The sequence below is a fragment of the Ursus americanus genome, chromosome 31 (assembly GCF_024610735.1).
Source record: "Ursus americanus isolate L20-20 chromosome 31, mUrsAme1.1.p, whole genome shotgun sequence".
Lineage (NCBI taxonomy): Eukaryota > Metazoa > Chordata > Mammalia > Carnivora > Ursidae > Ursus > Ursus americanus.
The window spans coordinates 14,014,777-14,034,846 of record NC_142157.1 but is presented as its reverse complement, the minus strand read 5'-3'; the positions used below and the strand labels follow the sequence as shown (position 1 = coordinate 14,034,846).

General features: G+C 38.6%; 1 protein-coding gene and 1 pseudogene across 1 annotated transcript in view; one reads left to right on the top strand and one right to left on the bottom strand.

Annotated features, from left to right (window-relative positions):
- LOC123791708 (uncharacterized) overlaps positions 1 to 18,199 on the bottom strand; it is a 67,659-nt gene extending 49,460 nt beyond the window's left edge. The window contains exons 1-6 of the mRNA XM_087857851.1: positions 17,695 to 18,199; positions 15,725 to 15,839; positions 15,394 to 15,567; positions 13,273 to 13,379; positions 11,646 to 11,783; positions 9,930 to 10,000 (exon numbers count right to left, since the gene is read on the bottom strand). Coding sequence (XP_087713977.1) covers positions 9,930 to 10,000; positions 11,646 to 11,783; positions 13,273 to 13,379; positions 15,394 to 15,567; positions 15,725 to 15,839; positions 17,695 to 17,939 — 850 coding nt within the window. The 5' untranslated portion in view covers positions 17,940 to 18,199. The remainder of the gene's footprint in view (positions 1 to 9,929; positions 10,001 to 11,645; positions 11,784 to 13,272; positions 13,380 to 15,393; positions 15,568 to 15,724; positions 15,840 to 17,694) is intronic.
- LOC148107372 (aminoacyl tRNA synthase complex-interacting multifunctional protein 1 pseudogene) lies at positions 16 to 1,508 on the top strand (annotated as a pseudogene).
- Positions 18,200 to 20,070: the final 1,871 nt, after the last annotated feature.

Below are 20,070 nucleotides of genomic sequence, written 5' to 3'. Positions count from 1 at the left end.
AAAAAAAAAGGAAAATACATTTTAAATCAACAATAGAAAAATACAAATTAAAAGTATAAGACTGATGATTTATTAAAAAGTATTCCTTTGGAACTGCTCCGGACTGACGCTGCTGGGGTGAGGCTCCCTAGGTTCCTCTGACCACTGATTCATGATTTTCTGTCCTTTCTTGGCAAAAATGGCAACTAATGGTGCTGTTGTAAAGAGACTGGAACAGAAGGGTGCAGAAGCAGATCAAATTATTGAATATTTAAAGCAGCAAGTTGCTCTTAAGGAGAAAGCAATTTTGCAGGCAACTTTGAGAGAAGAGAAGAAACTTCGAGTTGAAAATGCTAAATTAAAGTAATTAAAGAATTGAAACAAGAGCTAATTCAGCCAGAAATTCAAAATGGAGTGAAACAAATACCATTTCCATCTGGTACTCTGCTGCATGCTAATTCCATAGTTTTTGAAAATGTGATATAGTCTAGACCAATAACAACTGTTACTTCTGGGGCGAAAGAACAGATAGGAGGAAGAGCAGAAGAAAAGAAGATGAAAGAGAAAATTGAAGTGAAAGGAGAGAAAAAGAAGAAAAAAACAGCAATCGGTAGCAGGAAGTGCTGATTCTAAGCCAGTAGATGTTTCTCGTCTGGATCTTCGAGTTGGTTGTATCATCACTGCCAGAAAACACCCTGATGCAGATTCTTTATATATGGAAGAAGTAGATGTTGGAGAAACAGCCCCAAGAACAGCTGTCAGTGGCCTGGTGAATCATGTTCCTCTTGAACAGATGCAAAATCGGATGGTGATTTTACTTTGTAACCGGAAACCTGTAAAGATGAGGGGAGTAGTATCTCAAGCAATGGTGATGTGCGCTAGTTCACCTGAGAAGGTTGAAATCTTGGCACCCCCTAATGGGTCTGTTCCTGGAGAGCCTGACAAGGAGCTGAATCCTAAGAATATCTGGGAGCAGATGCAGCCTGATCTCTTTACTAATGATGAGTGTGTGGCTATATACAAAGGAGCTCCCTTTGAGGTGAAAGGGAAGGGAGTGTGTAGGGTTCAGACTATGACCAACAGTGGAATAAAATAAAATAAAATGCTTCATTTACTGAACTACATCGGAGAAGACTTTAATAACAATAAAAAGAAATATATTTGTCACTTGTACCTAAAATATAACTGGCTTTTTTGTGTGTTATTTCTCTTATAGACTTGACTGGTCTTTTAATCAGGTATATATTGTTTTTAATTGGTTATAGAGACACTACATTTTTACCTATGGTTTTTGCTCCTTTATAATGTAGGAAGGAAATCACCTGTGTTTTGTGATGATTTATTTTTTAGCAGGGATGTTGGTTAACAGATTGTTTTTCTTGATACAATTAGATAACTTGAACTAGAGGAACATTTGGTTTCCTATTTGTAGGCACACAGTACATGAAATTTTAAGCCCTTGGATTTTTAGTATATTGTGTATCTGTATTATAACTGTCGTCTCCTTTTTAGAAATGACTAGTTAGAATTTTTGTCAAGCTTATTAGCTGGTCATATTGTAATAATATTGAAAATGATCAACTGTTGATTCTAGAAAGCCAAACATCATAAAAGCTAGGAGACGTGGCGCTTGAACATTCTTGCTATTGCTTACCAGAGTAATCAGACCTGTATATTTAAGGTGACAATTTTAAGAGAATGAAATTTACAACTGTGCACTGAAATTTTTCTTTCCAAATTGCAAATTAATTAGTAATAAATTTAGAATAACTATAAAGAATAAATATATTGCAAAGTGTTGCCAATGCAGTTTCCAATAAATTGATGTAAAAGAAAAAAAAAAGTATTCCTTTGGGAACACACCTGGAAACCACACTGGAGGGAACATTAACTATACTATTGGTAGGCAGTTAATGCATTAAGAAATCTTACTTTCTCCTCTACGTTTACCAAATGCAAGAAAAGAATGGTATTTATCAAAATATGGTACCTGCAAGTGAATGTTTATAATGACCATAATTGGAACCAAACCCTATGAGACTGACAGAAAATGCTATCATCAGCAGAATCATTATCAGAGACTGACAAAGTCAAACTTAAATAGCATGATTCTTCTGGACTTCCACGACTAGGAGCAGTTAAAAGAGACTGTACTTATTTTGCTGTAACACAGCAGAACTTCTCCAGCACTTCAGCAGAGACTGTTAAGTTTACCATGAAACACCTTGCCATAAAGTTTGGTCTGTAGCCACGGTACTTTGCAGCATGGCAAAACACAGCAAACAGACTCTCTTGTGCCTTATTTCCAATTGCAAGGTGAGTTTGAAAGAGTTAGTGATTTGAGTGTCTGGTTTAATAAAGTATAACCTCTTGAGACTACCTACTTTCATTGCTAGACAGTCTATCTGGACTCACCTCTTAGACGAGGATGGTACCAATGGTTAGTGCTAGGTAGTAGTACATAATGTCATTGTTCTCAACCCTCCCCATTATGTGACAAATGTCTACAGAAATCACACTTTCTCAGTCCGTAAGGCACATGTCATCAGATCCTACACTGATGAAAAAAAACAGAAAAAAACAAAGGACAAAGGCAATCTTGAATCACTACATTCAATTACCTTGGAATTTTAATGTTTTAAACATCCAAGAAGATACCTACTGTATGATTGCAACTCTTTCACATTCTGGAAAAAGTAAAACTTTTTAAGTTAGGAATTAAGGGTTGCGGCAAAAGGAGGGAGGAATAGGCACAGCCCAGAGGACTTTTGAGGCAGTGGAACTCTTCTATGTGACACCACATGGGTGCATTGGGTGTACAACACCGGACTGAGCCCTAATGTAAACTATGGACTTTGGGGGACAAGGATGACTTAATGTAAATGTAACAATGTACCACCGTGGTACACGATGTTGACAACAGGGCAGGCTAGACACGTATGGGAACGTGGGGTAAATGGAAACTCTCTGTACTTCTGCTATGTTTTGCTATGAAGTTGAAAATGCTCTAAAAAAGGAGGCCTATTTATTGTAGGGGGAAAAAAGTATCCATTGAGCCTGCTATTACCATGTATTAAAGCAAGATACAGCCACCTTGAGAATCAAGATAAAGACCAAAGTTACAGAATATGGGTATTACCCACCAAACTGAACTATATGAAAATACATAAAGCAAAGAATTTGAATTGCATACTTAGGCAAGAAAATAACTGACAAATAAAAATGAATATTTTATAATTATAAACAGCGATTCACCACAATAGGAAACAAAACTGTATTATCTATATACTTAAAAGTTTCTAATCTCACTTTAAATCAGAAATCATTGTTCAATCTGAGAATCCTAATGAAAGTTTAATCAGATAAAAAAAACAGATTATAATTACCTAATATTACCCTAGTAACTTATGTACAAATAACCTGTTAAATATTCACCAAAAGTCAAAAAAGTAACCATCACTTCAATTTAATATGGATGATGCTCCTGAAATCAGTACCATGTTATATCACCATATTACTTGCTATTAAAAGAAAATCTGAATACAAAGTAAGTCAGGGCTAAAATTCCTGTGCAGAAAAGATTCCATACAGCAGGCCAAAGACTGCCACCGTTAGATCCCACCTGAATGGTTGGCCCTTGGTTGGTATCTGGGAGCCTGGATGTGTGCAGTGTTCCCACCATTCCATAACTGCTAAGAGTGGCTCTGCCTAAGTCTTGGTACCAACCAGGTGATTTATCCTGTATACTTGATTTCCTTCTGTGAACCTGGAATTTTGGTATATGCTAGGGGAAAGAAGCCTACCTGACTGTCATTTAAAGAAAACTTCATTTAGTCCCTCTAAGATTCCTCTATTGGCAGACAACGTTTCACATGTGTCATCATAATCTGATGCTGGAGGAATGAAGCACATCCATACGCATAGAAACCTGCACTTGGCTTCCTCTAGACATCACTCCATGCCCCTTTGCTCTGTGCTGATTTTGTTTTGTATCCTTTCACCGTAATAAACCACAGGCATGAGTACAACTATGCTGAGACCTGTGAGGTCTTCTAGTGAATAACCACATCTGGGTGTCGTTTTGGGAGCCTCTAATACAACTGCATTATGTGAAATCTTTATGATTTGGGTTGATGTTTTATACATGATTACAGTCAGAAGGTCATTTCACAGAACACCTTTCCTTCAATCTGTTTTTCTTACTATTTGCCTTGGAGATTTCTATATTTCTATATCCATTTGAATAAAGGATGAAATAATGCTGTCAGAAAATAATGTGAAAAAAGCAACAATCCTATTTTAATCAGGAAAAACGAGAATCCTGATGATTATCAAAATATCCTACAGTATAAAAGTTCCTGTAAAAAAATGAAAAGATCACATAAATGTTCTCCAACTAAATAGGGCTTAATTCATTTTATGGTAGTTTGAATCAATAAGGTAACTGGGATAATTATAGAAAAATATATAACTACTGATTACACACTACTGATTATAGTTTTTTTGTTTCCAGTCTTTTTCTTAATTTCTTATACAATTAAAAACATAATTCCCCTATTAGAGGCAGTTGTTAACAAACTAGTCAAAAAGTCAAAAATTCTCCATCCAAAATATAGGATGTTATCCACTCCACCCTGAAAAGAGTGGGTCTGATCATTAAAGACCAATAGGACTCATTTGGGGGAAAACAAAGTGAATTATCTTATATACATAGATGGCTAAAAACGTGGTAATCTAATTGGCCACATATTGTCGTTAAGCCACAGTTTACCAATTTCTGAAAAAAACAGAAAAGCATCTCACATTAAAAGCGTATCAGATAAAAATTTCTATGTGACAATCCAGAAAATGTTTTCAATCTTGGCAGACCATCATCACTAGCTCTGTCACTGTGGTACATGTACAAAGAAGTTGAGTGTAAGAAACTAAGAAAATATGAGATACACTTTAGATTAGGTAGCCCATTACCTTAGAAGGAAATACACACATATGTCAAACATACATATGGTAGAAATGTGTTCTAATAGTGATAGACTTCAACACAATTTTCCCTAGCGCTTTCTTTAGAGATGAAATTCAGAAAGGAGCCATAAAAGTGGAGATATTAGAGGAAGGCAAATGAAAAGAGGATCAAGAGAGACATCACTAACAAAAATAGTCAGGTATTGACTTTTTTTACTGACACAGAATTTCTAAACTAGTGAGAACTAATATATTCGGCATATCCCTTATATTTTCTCCTTGGTATTATACCAGTATTCTGCAATAAAATATTTAAAAGAGGTCAGTTTCTCCAAACTGCTGGTCTGTAAACTATTTCTGACCAAAATTTAAAACTGTCAAAATACAGATGCATCAAGATTCCATATCAGAGATAGGGCCTGACAGTGGCTTCCTGCCTGTTGCTCCCAGATTCTTGTTTTAGTATTCATCCCAAGAGCATATCAAGGACTTGAGGAAAAACTCAAGTATCTCCACAAGAAACAGGTAAGAAAGACAACACTTTTCGTCACCCTTGACTCTTTGGTTTTGACAATTATAGGAAAATGTTGGCAAGTCTACTCACCAGTCTAGACCATTTTCCCTTGACTCTGTCTGGGTAGATACTAACAAAAAAGTCAGGTAGGACCTTACTTGATGTGTTATTTTTCCATATTTGGACACAGAAAGTACCAATCATGTAAACAATAGACCTTACAACTCAAAAATTGTTGTTTTGAAAAGCCTACCACCAAAGAGCTTTTAAAAGTTAAATCCAACTTTTTTTTTCAGTAATTTTATTTGATACAATTAATAGTCCTCCTTGAAATTTTTTTTTTTAATTTTTTCAACATCACTTCCCCTAATTCCTCTCCTAGGTGTCCCCAGCCACTCCGCAGTCTTCGCTACCAACTCCTACTCCTTCGTCCACCCCTGATAATATTAGTATTCCCAGGGTTTGTTCACTGGCCTTCTCCTCATTCTGTATGTTCTCCATCATGGACAAGCTCAATCTTGGCCCAAGCTATGACTTTGCCTAATAATTCTAATCAGATTATTTCAAATCCGCACCTCCAACCTTGAAGCTCTATCTCCAGCTAGAAACTCCTAGTATTCCATTATCCAATTCCTGAAAATATGCTCCATGGATATTCCATCAAATTGAACATATAGACAAAAACCTGGTCTTCTCTATTCCCACTGCTCTCCTCTCTTCATCCAATAAAGTCCTACTCATTCTTCATGTCCAATTTAAATGCTAGTGTACAATGTGGAAACATATGAATCTTCTTAGATTTCCTCTCTCCCCTAACTTTCCACATTCAAGAATCATGAAATTGTATTAACTATACCTCTTTTCTGTCTCTGCTTTATATTTCCCCTGCCAGAGGCAAAAAAAAAAGGCCACCAACTATTATTGTTATTTCTTAAATGAACAAAAATTTTTTAAGCAAAACGAATTTAGAAAGCGGGCACCTGGGTGGCTCAATCAGTTAAGTGTCTGCCTTCACCCCAGGTCATGGTCTCAGGGTCCTGGGATCGAGCCCTGCATCGGGTTCCCTGCTCAGCAGGTAATCTACTTCTCCCTCTCCCTCTCCCCATCTGCACCACTTGTGCTCTCTTCTCTCTCTCAAATAAATAAATGAAATCTTTAAAAATATGTTTAATAAAAAAATTATGAAAGACATAAAGCCTAGAAAAAGAACTACATTTTAAATTGAATAAATTGAGCTTCCTGACTTCTTCAGTATAGTAGGGTGAAAATTTCATACTGGACTGATACTAGGCTAAGGAAATATAAGCTTCCTTTGTCTTCTAATCCTTTTACATGGTTCCTTTCAATCTATCCTCCACATGAGGGTCCAGCAAACTACCACCACAGGCCAAGTCTGACCAGCCATCTCGTGCTGTAAATAAAGTTTTATTGGAGCACAGTCACATCTACTCACCTACATATTGCTATGGCTGCTTTCATACTACAATGGTAAATGTAGTTGAGAAACCACACGGCCTAAAATATTCACTCTCCGGCCCTTTATAGAAAAAGCCTGCTGATCCCTATTTTATGCCCTAATTCAAATCCAATCTTATTAGCCTTCTGCTTCAAATTCTCCAATGAATCCCTGCATCAAATACCACTGGCTCCCTCCCCAATAGCCATTCCATATTCTTCATTCTTGCTGGAGAACCACAACTTTATCTGGATATTTATTGTCCCCATACACAAAGAACGTGGCCTCACCCCTGCTTCAAAAGGAGAAATGATTAGTCTAAGCTACTCACAATACCTGATTTACCAGTGACTGGTTTAGGAACAAGCATGTGATATAATCTAGCCTATAACATGTTAGAGGAAATTTACTGCAAGCCTCTGAGTTCTCTTCCTCTTTAAAAGAAACATATAAAGGAAAACAGTCCTTCCAGTCACTGGATATTCTCATGTGAGAATATGCCTGGAGCTGTTGCTAATTAGCCAATCAGGAAAGGAGACACAAAATACTGCCAACCTCAAAGCTGAAAAAGACACAACTGGGATCCTGATGACATCACTACATCATCAAAACAACTCTGGTTCCTATTTTTTTTTAGTCACTGTTTTGTTTCAGTTTTTTTAGATTTATTTATTTATTTGAGTAGAGAGAGAAAGAGAGAGAGAGCGTGCAAGAGAGAGTGCACAAATGGGGGAAGGGCAGAGGAAGAGAATCTTCAAGCAGTCTCCATGCTGGGCACAGAGCCCAACGGGATGTGGGGCTTGATCTCATGACCCATGAGATTGTGACCTGAGCTAAAACCAAGAGTCGACGTTTAACTGACTAAGCCACCCAGGTGCCCCATTTTAGTCACTATTACAAGTCACCTACTATTTGCAGCTAAGAGCATTCTACCTAATTTCCCAAGGTCTACAGGGTAAGATCTACTCCTTTCCATAGTACCAAAAAACTTTCATAAGCTTGCCTTAGCTAAGTATTCACCTCATTCCAACCATTCCCATAGCACACTTTTAATACCAACAAAACTGAACTGCTCATAAATCTTCCAAAGTTCACTCGTACATCTTAGCCTTTGCACTGCTGTTCCCTCGGCAAAACATGTAATCTTGACGGATGTTCCTCCTGCCAAACATCGTCTTTCTGCCTCTTTACCTGGCAAACTTACTACTCAGTCTGCATACTTACCTTAAATTCGACCCACTCTCCTAAAACTCTAATTCCTCATGTGGACTTACAGTATCTGGAACATATTAAATAGCACTAAAAAAATAACAATGATAATTATAAGCACTAGGGGACTCTGGCACATAGTAAGTGCTGAATAAAGTAAATAATAAAAATTACAACGGTAATAACAAACTCCTGGAGGGCGGGGAGTGTGTTTTTTGAATGTTTGTATTCTACAACATCGGAATAACACTTAGGAGCTAAAAGACACTTGATAGCTATTTGTTAAGTGAACAAATGAAAATGAGTAAATTGCAAAACCAAACCAACCTACAGAATTTCTTTAACAAAAGGCTACTAAGTTAAAGATTTCTTCATACGTTTCAGATTGTACAATGCACTAGGTGACACACCCAGGGAGCAATGGTAGCATTTTAGTTATTGCGAACCATTTTTGTGCTTTTATTATAACCCGTTGAGCCTCAGTTGCCCCATTTGAATATTTATTATGCTAATGTTTTGACTAATGGCAACAGAGTATCTTGTTCTAACAAAATTACGGTATCGTGACAATTATGCAACAAACAGCAGAAAACATTGTTCTAATGAAGTCAACATCTCATTCTGTTTCACTCCTGAGAAATGAAGTTGTTAATGGTGAGATATTGTTGACACAACAATACGTAAAACAACCTATGCTTCTCGACAAGGCATATCTTTTCTGACTTCTGTACCATAGACAGTTACCTTAAAAACACACACACCCACACAAAAACAGTCTCATTGGTATTGCTACACACTAGCTAAGTTTTGCAGTTCTTATTGTTTGCCATTTGTCTACAGTACCAGGATGGTACTGTGGAGTCCCCAGTTTGAAGGATAGCTCCTTTTTTAATGAGACAAATCACTAGGTCATAATATTTACTCAACGCATTCTACTTGTAAAAATTGAAAGATCCATTTTCATAACAAGTACAATTTGTTATAATATGCTTATAGAGGAAAGATAAAACATACTAACTTAAAAATCTCTTTTTCTTATTTACACAAAGATATCATATGGGATTTTAGGGGTCATAACTAAAATAATGAATTTCTTTTCAGACAATACTGCCTCATATTTTAAATTACCTACAATTGACTTTTGTTGTTGTTGTTCACATTGAGGTACTTTATGTTTTTTTATTCTGTCCAGTTAGCCAGCTTACAGTACATCATAAGTTTTTGATGCAGTGTTCAGCGATTCATTATTTGTGTGTAACACCCAGTGCTCATCACTACACAAGCCCTCCTTAATACTCATCACCCACTTACCCCATCCGCCCACCCCCCTTCCTTCTTTAGCCCTCAGTTTGATTTCCAGAGTCCAGTCTCTCTCATGGTTTGTCTCTCACTCTGATTTCTTTCCATCGTTCATGACAGTAATACCTACAATTAACTTCTTAAATAATTCTGAATACTAGAATATTAAGAATGAAAAAAAAAATAGAGGAGTCTGGGTGGCTCAGTTGGTTAAGCATCCCCCGACCCTAGGATCAAGCCCCACATCAGGCTCCCTGCTCAGCGGATTACCTGCTTCTCCCCCTCCCTCTGCCTGCCACTGCCCCTGCTTGTGTTCTCTGTCAAGTAAATAAATAAAATCGTTAAATAAATAAATAAATAAATAAATAAATAAATAAAATACATATGCAATTTACACATTGGGTTGGTTTGTTTCCTTGTTTTCCATTGCTCTTTCATTATCAAAACTTCCTTACTCTGATTTCATCTATGTTAGGACCACCAAAAGTAATTCACTCTGAAAAGTCTTACCTGGGTTCCTATTTTGTGAACAATTTTTAGCTCTTATTGCTTCTCTATGTTCAGCAATTAGCTGGCGAATGCTACGTATAAAAAAAGGGTGATAAGCAATGTTACTATTTTAATACTGATATGAGAACCATTTACCACATATATCATATTCATGAGTATTTCAAATAATATCAGAGCTAATATCAAAGCTTAAATTACCCCATATACTTCAAATTTGTAAGTTCTATAAACTTTTTATCAACCATGTAATTAAAGGAGAAAAACAAGTAAGGTGAACCGGTCATGAGTTGAGGGCATTATGGCTTAGTAAATTAGAGTCAGCTTGCCATAATGGAATGTCTTGAATTCAGAAGTCCTAACTCTATAAAAAACAGTTATTTGTTCTAGGATAAGCCACTTCTCTTTGGCTCAAAGTCTTCCTCTGTAAAACAGGCATCTTGCTCCCTTACTTACAAAGTTGTTAAGAGGATTTAATGAAATATTATACCCAAAACATGGCCTCTCGGGAAAGGTGAGGCCCGCTACTACGGGAAGGGCAACATGAGACCTTTCATCACCTAGTAAGAAAAGGCACTCCACAGGGTATAAAGCAGGCTTGGGATATAGGTCTAGTAACAAAGGAGAAAGGAAAGTCCAGTCTCTTCCTGCAGCATTATTTGAACCTCTTTCACAGCTTCGAATGGTCCCGACTATCATCTGCTAGCGGAAAAGACAAGCAAAATCCTCAAAGGGTAATTCATCATGAAGGTCTGGGCTAACATATGGGCTTCATGTTAAGGTTTTGGGTGTGAAGGGAAGGGTGTGTGTGGCTAAAGCCAGGAGGCTCAGCTGCCAGAACAGGTTGCTGGTGCTTTGGAACAGCAGCTGAGCATATAAGCACATGTAGTAAACTAAAAAAAGTCGGAACTTTGAAGTCTAACTGTGGATCACCATGAACACTGAGGAATGTGGATCATGCCCTTGCTGGGAGCAAAGGTCAATCCTGGCCCGACTGCAGAATCAGTTTCAATAGCAATGCTGCAGCCATAGACTCAGAGGAAACAAGGGAAGGATAATAATGTCCTTTTTTCCCTCCAAACGACCTGTGAAAGAGGATGGTCTCTTTGGTCTCAGGGAACTCCTTAGGTTCTCGGAAAATTCAAGGGGGGAGTATAGGAGATAGCCCTCAAGGGAAAGTATAGGGTTTTCTACTACACTGAACATCTCAAGACCCACGTAACTAGTTCGAAAAAACAAAGATGTTGGGGTGCCTGGGTGGCTCAGTCAGTTAAGCGTCTGCCTTCAGCTCAGGTCAGGGATCGAGCCCCACGTCAGGCTCCTGGCTCAGCAGGGAATCTGCTTCTCCCTCTGTCCCAACCCCGCCCATGCTCGCTCTCAAATAAATAAATAAAATCTACAAAAAGAAAGAAAAGAGAAAAAACAGAGATGTAATATTATTTGTACCCCATGCATAACGGTTATACTTGCAATGAAACAGGAACATTTAGGATCCCTAAGGATAAAGGTCTCAATAGTGCTGAGATAAAGAATTGTGTACCCATTGCTACTTGTAACTAGTCTAGCCTGTTTCTTGGTTTCTGGCAAATGACGTGGGCCAACTCTGTGCCATCCCAAAAGTGCCTGAATCAAACTATGAACTCTCATGTTATGTAAGAACTAACAGTTAAATTATTTGAAACTTCAGTTTAGTAATAACATTTTAATGTAAACACTTACACATTAAAACCATTAATAGTAGCATATTCTTCTGCAGTCCATCCCCATTCAGCTTCCAAAAAGATATCAATACCTTTCTGAAGAAGAAGCTTGACTATATCTGTACATTCATAAGTTACAGCAAGCATGAGGGCTGTTCTAAAATGACAGAGAGATAACTTCACCCTTAGGAACTTAAGAGTTATTTAAACTGCTAATTTGATATACTTTATCAGGTTAATATCTTGCCTGCCAGTACAGAATTAACCATTAACATTTTCAAGTGTTCACCTTTGTAAATTACCTCCATGGCTAAAATGAAAGGACAAAAAAGGAGCCTCTTTTCCCACTCGGGTAGGGTAGAAGTTGCTATTTTAAAGTCCTTGGATGAACAAAAAACTATGCTGAGGTCACTTGTCTGAATAGGTGAAGATTTAAGAAAGAATTCCCCATTTCTTTCTCAATCTGATAGTGTGAACTTCTAAGTCATCTAGAGGCCAGGTCCGTATAAAAGCTATTTGCGCGGGCGCCTGGGTGGCTCAGTCATTGAAGTGTCTGCCTTCAGCTCAGGCATGATCTCAGGGTCTTGGGACACAGCCCCAAGTCTGGCTCCCTGCTCTAGCCCCTCCCCTGCTCATGCTCTCTCTCTCTCAAATAAATAAAATCTTTAAAAATAAAAAAATTAAAAAGCTATCTGCAGTCTTAAAATAACGGTGTTCATAGTAATGGTAACAAAATAGTCATGCTTGCAGTTATGGATGCTAGGATAAGCCTGTGGTAGGCACTAAATTAAATGCTATCTATATAAAATATTATTTACACACAACCACCCTTGAAGGATATATGATTATCCTCCTTTTCATATCAGGAAATGTATCTGGTGATGATGAGTAATGTGTCCAAAGTCACACACCCAGCAAGTAGGAAAGCTAGGAATTAAACCTACTCCTGTGTCAGTCTAAAGCCCATCTCTTTTCTCTTTATCACCCACCTATGATTTGTCCTCATTAAAGGAAAAGTCTATTCAATTAACATTATCTTTCGTCCTTCTACCCTTCCCAATGAAAAAAACAACAAAAATATATATACTGAACATGAAAAAGGATTATGAGCCCATAGTATCTGGTAATAGTAATTAATAATCACTCAGGGATCATCTAATATCAATATTCTTTTAAAAAAAGCATTTTAAAACAAAGAGTCATTCAACAGACAAAACAACTCCTATTTATGTTTAATATGCATCTTTTAAGGAAAATATATATGAAGTAGAAGTTTCAAAAAATACTATAAAAGGGTTAAAAAGTTCAAAATTGTGTCATAAGTAAAAGAAAAGTTAGGCGTCCACACTTTATAAAGCTAGTAAAACTAATATGAAACCCTTTTAGCTAATAAAATCATACCAAAAAAAAAGGCTGCAAATGACATCAGTTAATAATATGAAGGAATATAAATTCTGCCATATACTGTTCTTCATGTTGCCCCAACAGAATAATTGCTTTATGCCTAACTAATGTCATGTTGACATTTTCACTATATAATTATAAATTAATCCTCTTCTTATTAAGTTAATCTTTCTGACTTGAGTAATTGTTACCACTCTAGAACAATATACAGTTTAAAAAAAAAAAACCCAAAACTACTGTACCTGTTATATATATCAATTGCATGTATATTTGCTCCTCTTTCCATTAAAAACTCTACTACTTGCTGTTTGTTTCCAGCTACAGCAACTAAAAATGGTGTGAGGTCTTCCTGTAAACGTGCAAAAGCAATTTATACTTTACAAAAGTACATATTTCCATACTGAATTTTAAAACTTATAAAGGATCCTCTAAACTTAAACATATAACTTGGAAAGTACTCTCACCCCCTGTGCTTTCACCAGCTCCGTCTTCTCGTTAAAATACCCCTTCTCAGGTGGCCTGGGTGGCTCAGTTGGTTAAGCATCTGCCTTGGGCTCAGGTCGGCTCAGGTCATGATCCCAAGGTCCTGGGATCCAACCCCAAGTCAGGCTTCTTCCTCTCTCTCTACCCACCCCTCTGCTCGTGCTCTCTCTCCCACTCTCTCCCTCAAAGAAATAAATAAAATACTCTTTAAAAACTAAAATAAATTAAATTAAGTAGTCCTCCTCCACCCCTTCAACAGCTTCACTGCAGTCATTCTCCAAAACTCACTTCAAATATTGACTGGTTCCAAGAATCTTGGCTTCTATCACAGTATTTCTCATGGTATACTCTAGTTATTTTATCGCACCCCATCTAAACCAAGAGCTTCTTGAGGAAAGGGATTATTTTTTATCTTTGTATCTCCAAACTCTACAACATAGCAGTAAATGTTTTAAGTATTTTTATTGAGTTAACAACCTAAATGATTATCTCTGGAGTAGTGTTCCTTAAATTATATTCCAAAGAACATATTCTTTGCTGGAAGGTAAGTACTGTGCCCCAATAGAAAGATTCAATGATCATCTATGTTTGAGAAATACTACAAAACTGCACTACATACCTACCGCAAAAGAAATCCATTTAAGTTTGCTTATCCCCATTTGACAATACTTTTTTGTGGCAAACATTAACATTTGAGAAATTAGAGTTTGAGGGATATAGTTTTGAGAGCTTTTCAATAAAGGTGAAGGTTATACAAATGTGCTTGATTCTCTTCTGTCAATGGTATCAGGATCCCAGATGTCAACATAAAGCACTCTTTATGTCAACATAAAGCTCCAAATGGGTCACTAAGGAGATGGACTCTGAATTAAAAGAGAGCTTTGGGGCACCTGGGTGGCTCAGTCAGTGAAGCATCTGCCTTTGGCTCAGGTCATGATCCCAGGGTCCTGGGATCCAGCCCTGCATCAGGCTCCCCTGCTTCTCCCTCTCCCTCTCCCTCTGCCCTTCCTCCCTACTCATGTTTCTTCTCTCTCCTTCATGCTCTCTCTCAAAGAAATAAAATCTTTATAAAAAATACATCATCAAAGTGAAATCTTAGACAGTTATTTCAAAATATTTTCATTCAGGGCATGCTCAAGCTTCCAAACATGAAAAATTGACCTACCTAGGTCAACCAACAGTGTTTCTGTAAGAGCAGTGGTAGAAGGTAATGCATGTCATAGAAACAGCAGGTGGGCTGGTAAGCGTGGTTATCAACTACTCCCCATGTACAGCTACCACCCCACTGAGGAGCTACACAAGGCTGAGCAGGAGCTACTCTCTGAAATGGGAGAGCCCAGTGTGCTACATGGTGGGCAGAGTAGCTGTGAGCACAAGGACATGCCCCTATAGGATGTCATGACCTGATCCCCTTGCTCTCATCTTCAGAACCTTCACCTGCTGCTTTCTCCTCCCACATGCACTCACCCAAGTTACCCCGCTGGGTCACGCACGGTCTCCCACCCATCCCCAGCAGCACCCATTTCCTAAGCCCCTGCACAGTACCCAGCCTCCATACATCTCCTCCCTCCCCTCTAGCCCTTCAATCCTTTGTGGGCTCTGAGCCCACCATCCACTCCCAAGCGCTAATGGGAAGATTTTGTTCTGGGGTGGAAGGGTGGCTGGGAGACAGAACTTTGCCCTTTCCGTGGGCATTACCTTTCTCTAGCCCTCCCTGCCCTGGCTTTGGAGTTGTTTCCATGATGACAGAACTTGATGTATAGAATTCAGTATATATATTATATATATGAATAAATATGTAAATAAAATGTGGCTAAATAATTTATATATATACATATATATATACTTTCAAATACTTTATAAATAAAGTTGATCTGTACCTTGTTTCTTCCTTCAATATCTACATCGTATGAGAGCAGCTTCTCTACTATTGAGACGTTCTGACCAGCAGCAGCATAGTGGAGAGCAGTATTGCCATTATAGTCCATACAATTTGGATCAGCGCCATGTTCTAAAAGGATGGTTACACAGCTCTCCTCTTGGCACTGCACGGCCTGTCAGTATTATACCAATAAAGAGAGTGTAAACTCTGAGAATTTAAAGTAAACATGCCACAAGTTTCACCAATTAGTTATGTTTAAATGCAATACATTTTCATTCTAAGTAATTAAATCAAATCCATCTCAGGCAGACACAGCGGCTACAATATACCTTCATTAGCGGGGTCCTAGCTTCTTGATCATAGAGGTTAAGCTGGCAATTCCTGTCTGCTAGAAAACTCACCACATCTGGATGGCCAGTGGCACAGGCCAAATGGAGAGCCGTCCTATGAAAGTGAAAGAACTTTTTAGGAAGCTACAGTGCACTATTTCAAAGCATGCAATTAATTCATGTAATTGTAAACGTGAAATAGCATCTTATTCCTATGACTCCAAAACAAAGACTTAGTTTTCTTTTGAAGAAAGGACAATATTTATTAGTGATCATTCACCACACTAATAAAAGAGCAGCCTCTCTGATTAGGTGGAACATGACCTCAGGATTCAGCTCAACTTGGGTTTGAATCCTACTTTAACTCTGTCACTTCATAGTTATCGCTTAGCCTTATCCTCAATTTCCTCATCAACAAAATGGGGATAAAGACAGTTATCTCAGGTTCCCTGCCCAGCTCAGTTTGAAGATCATGTGACTCTTGATCTCGAGGATCCTGAATTCGAGCCCCATGTTGGGGATAGAGATTACTAAAAAATAATAATAATAAATAAATAAAATAAAGAGTAGTGATCTCATCTATGCAAAGTGTTTAGAACAGTTCCTACCACAAATAGCATCTCAAAAATTGTTACATAATATTATGATAACTATTATCGTTACTACTACTATACAAAGACAACACTCCAATTAGGTAAAGTGATACAATTATGCCTACTTTGCAGATACGTTTTAAGGATTCCCAAGAATACTATATTGCAGTGATTCTAAGAGGCTCATTCTGTCACCTTTTAATATCTCTGACATTAGAATGCAATTTATAATTCAAAATGTCTTACAAGTATAAATGGCAGAATTTTTTAAAATTTCTTATTGGTACACAAAATAGTGGGGCATCATACAATCTATGGTGCCTTACATTAAATGAAATAATGATATATACAAGAGGTCTGTTGCAGTTCTAGTCATATGGTTGGCATTTAAAGGAATTTTAGTTCTTGAAAGCATTACGGGAAAAGAGGACTAAAATAATGATTTTTTAAAACTAATTCTTACTCTGATTTTTAATAAACTTTCAGCCAAAGGAAACTCAGGATTCAAATAAACAGCGACAACTCATTTTATTAAATATTTAGATTTACAGGGTCGCCTGGGTGGCACAGCGGTTAAGCATCTGCCTTCGGCTTAGGGCGTGATCCCGGCGTTATGGGATCGAGCCCCACATCAGGCTCCTCCGCTATGAGCCTGCTTCTTCCTCTCCCACTCCCCCTGCTTGTGTTCCCTCTCTCGCTGGCTGTCTCTATCTCTGTCAAATAAATAAATAAAATCTTTAAAAAAAATTTAGATTTATAGATCGTATGAAAATCAAGTATTATCAATTACCAATATGAGTATTTAATACTATTATAAATATCAAAAGGGAAGTTAAAGGTTAATTTCTACAATTTCCTATCTTCAGAAATGTTTTCGTTTGAAAGGAAGGAGGCACAGCTTCAATTGAGATTGAGTCCTAATACTTCGATTTAAAATTTCTCATCTTAGGGGCACCTGGGTGGCTCAGTTCCCTGAGTTTCCGACTCATGGTTTTGGCTCAGGTCATGATCTATTATGGAATAGATCTTTTTTTACAACATCATTGTATAAAAAGACGTCCACTAAAAGTAAAATACACACTTAATTTCTTTTCTATTACTACTGAACTTTGGATAAATCACGCCAAAACTGTCTGTAAAGTGGACCATGCGGGGAATTATGAGTGGGTCCAAAGGCAGCTGAAGCTTTTGTTTGTTGCTCAGACAGCCTGGGCGCTAGAGCCCATGGTGCCGGGCCTCCGGAGCAAAGAGGCCAAGCGCCCTCGGTGACAGGAGGGCTCGGCTCCACAGGCTGGGCCCCGGAAGGTGCGCGCTTCTCGCGGCCCGCCCCACCTCCTCCCCGGGGTCTCGGGCCGCCGGCCTCCAAGTCCCTATTACCTGTGCATTTTATCTCGAGAGTTTATGCTGTTTTTCTTGACCACAGCAAGATGATGCACTTTCTCTACGTCGCCCAGGCAGGCAGCTCTATGAATGTTTCTAAGGTCTTTGTCCCGGATGGTGTACCCCTCCCGGGAGCTGCGGGCCACAGTTCTTTTCTCCCGCCTGAGGAGGCCGAAGCCGTCCCTCACGGAGCTGGTAACGGGCAGGGACGACTTATCGCCAAAGCTAAAAAGCTTCTTCATTTTTTTGCACTTCGCAAATGCTCGGCTTTTCACTACCTCTACAACCCAACACTAGCTGTAGAGATAGGCAAACTGACCTCACCATTACATCACAGTAGCAAAGCTCCGGGGTTGTTACCGTTGAGCGTAACCAAGCAACGGCGCTAAACACAAACGCGCTTGTGCACTTCAGAGGCTGGTGTCCCTGAGTGAGCACACAAAGGGCCAGCGGCCAATGGTGCCCAAAGCCCATGTGCGAGGCCCAAGCCTCTCAACTCCCAGCGATTACCTGGGAGCAGGGCTGGGGTTCCTTCAAACGCTGGTGGGAGCTGGCTGAGCTTTTCTGCACCTTTGCAGAAGTTAGACTCGCCAGTGTGGAAAAGCAGTCTTTGTATACTACTGGGGCTAGAGTGCATGGATCTTCAGGATGCTGAATGCCTCATCCCCCAGAAAACTTCCTAAAACAAACTCTCCCTCAGTTTACTCCTCTTCCCTGTCCTTCTGGGCGCCAGCCGGTCTCCAGGGAGTTGAGCAGATGCAGCAATAGGCGTTTTCAGGGGCTCCTTGGTGGCTCAGCTTGTTGGGCGTCTGCCTTCCCTGTGCATGAACCCAGGGTCGTGGGATCAAGGCCCCGTCAGGCTCGCGGTGCAGTGGGGCCCTGCTTCTCCTTCTCCCTCTCTGCCTGGTGCTCCGCCTGCTTGTGCTCTCTCACTCTCTCTCTGTGTCAAATAAATAAAACTGTAAAAAAAAAAAAAAAAAAGAGGAAAGAAATCTGTTTTCATGGTCAGAGACTTCAGCAATATGTATCACCAAGTGCAAACTTACAAGGGGAAAACTATGCACGTTCTCCAGGTGAACTGAAAACGCGTTTCTGCATGCCTCTTAATCCTCCCATTTGGCCCAGCCTTACATTTACATTTTCTTTTATTTTCTGCTGCTACTTCCCAATTAAATCTTTAATCAGTCCAAGATTTATTTTGGACCATGGTGCTACATATAAGTTTTTTTGTTTTTGGGGGGGGTGTTTGAGAGAATGGGGGGGAGATGATAGGGGGGAAGGGGAGCAGAAGTGGGAGAGGGAGAGAGGAGGAGAGTCTTAAGCAGTCTCCACCCCCAAGTGCAGGGGGGGGCTGGGGAGAGCAGGAATTGATCTCAGGACCCTGACATCATAACCTGAGCTGAAATGAAGTGTCAGATGCCTAACCCAGGTGCTCCAACTTTAAGAACTGTCTAAAAAATAAAAGATAGTTCTTTGCTTGTCATAACTAATCCATCTTTTCTCACCTAAATCAAAATTCCACTTCACCGTTATTAAATTCTCAGGTATGGTTTTTTCTGTTTCTGGATTTTGTGTTCTGTTCAGTTGACTGGTAGTCTTCTTCTTGTGTCCGTACTCTACTATTTTAACTTCTTTATAAAATATGTTTTGATATCCATTGCAGATCTATAGTTCCCCTTCCTAATCTTCTCTTTCAGTATTTTCTTGGCAATATTTACCTCTACACTATTTGAGATGAATTTTTAATCACTATGCCAAATTAAAAAAAATTCACAGTGAGAATTTGTCTCTAATTAGGTTAAAAGAATTAATTTTAGCAGAATCAATCTTGAATTAGTGTACCTAGATACATGTTATATCTTTCAATTTAAGTCTCATTAGCTTCTGGTAGTCTTTTTCCATATATAAATCCTGCATACTTTTTTTTTTTGCATTGTTCTTGATATATTTATATATGGGCTTTTTCATTTTTCTAGTGTCATGGTATGTTTTTCCATTATAATTTGTAAATGGTTATTGTTTCGATACCGGTGTATTTATATGGCAACAGTGTGAGGAACTGTTTAAGCTACAGTTTTGTTAACAGAAGTTGTCAGTTTCTGGCAGGTGCTTAGGGAAGGCACAAATTGGATGGTAAAGATCTCACCAGAAAGATTTAATATTGAAGAATGGCATGATGCAATTGAAAAAAAAATCAAGTAAAATGCAAACAAGATGGGCCGTGTGGCTTATATATACATATAGGCTGTATACTGAGTGTCTACAGAAACTCCTTTTAATGTGGTACTTGATCCAATAATTACAGCTGAACTATACCTGATATTGTGGGTGAAGCAGACAGACAGGAACAGGAGCAGACCCATGACAACAGCT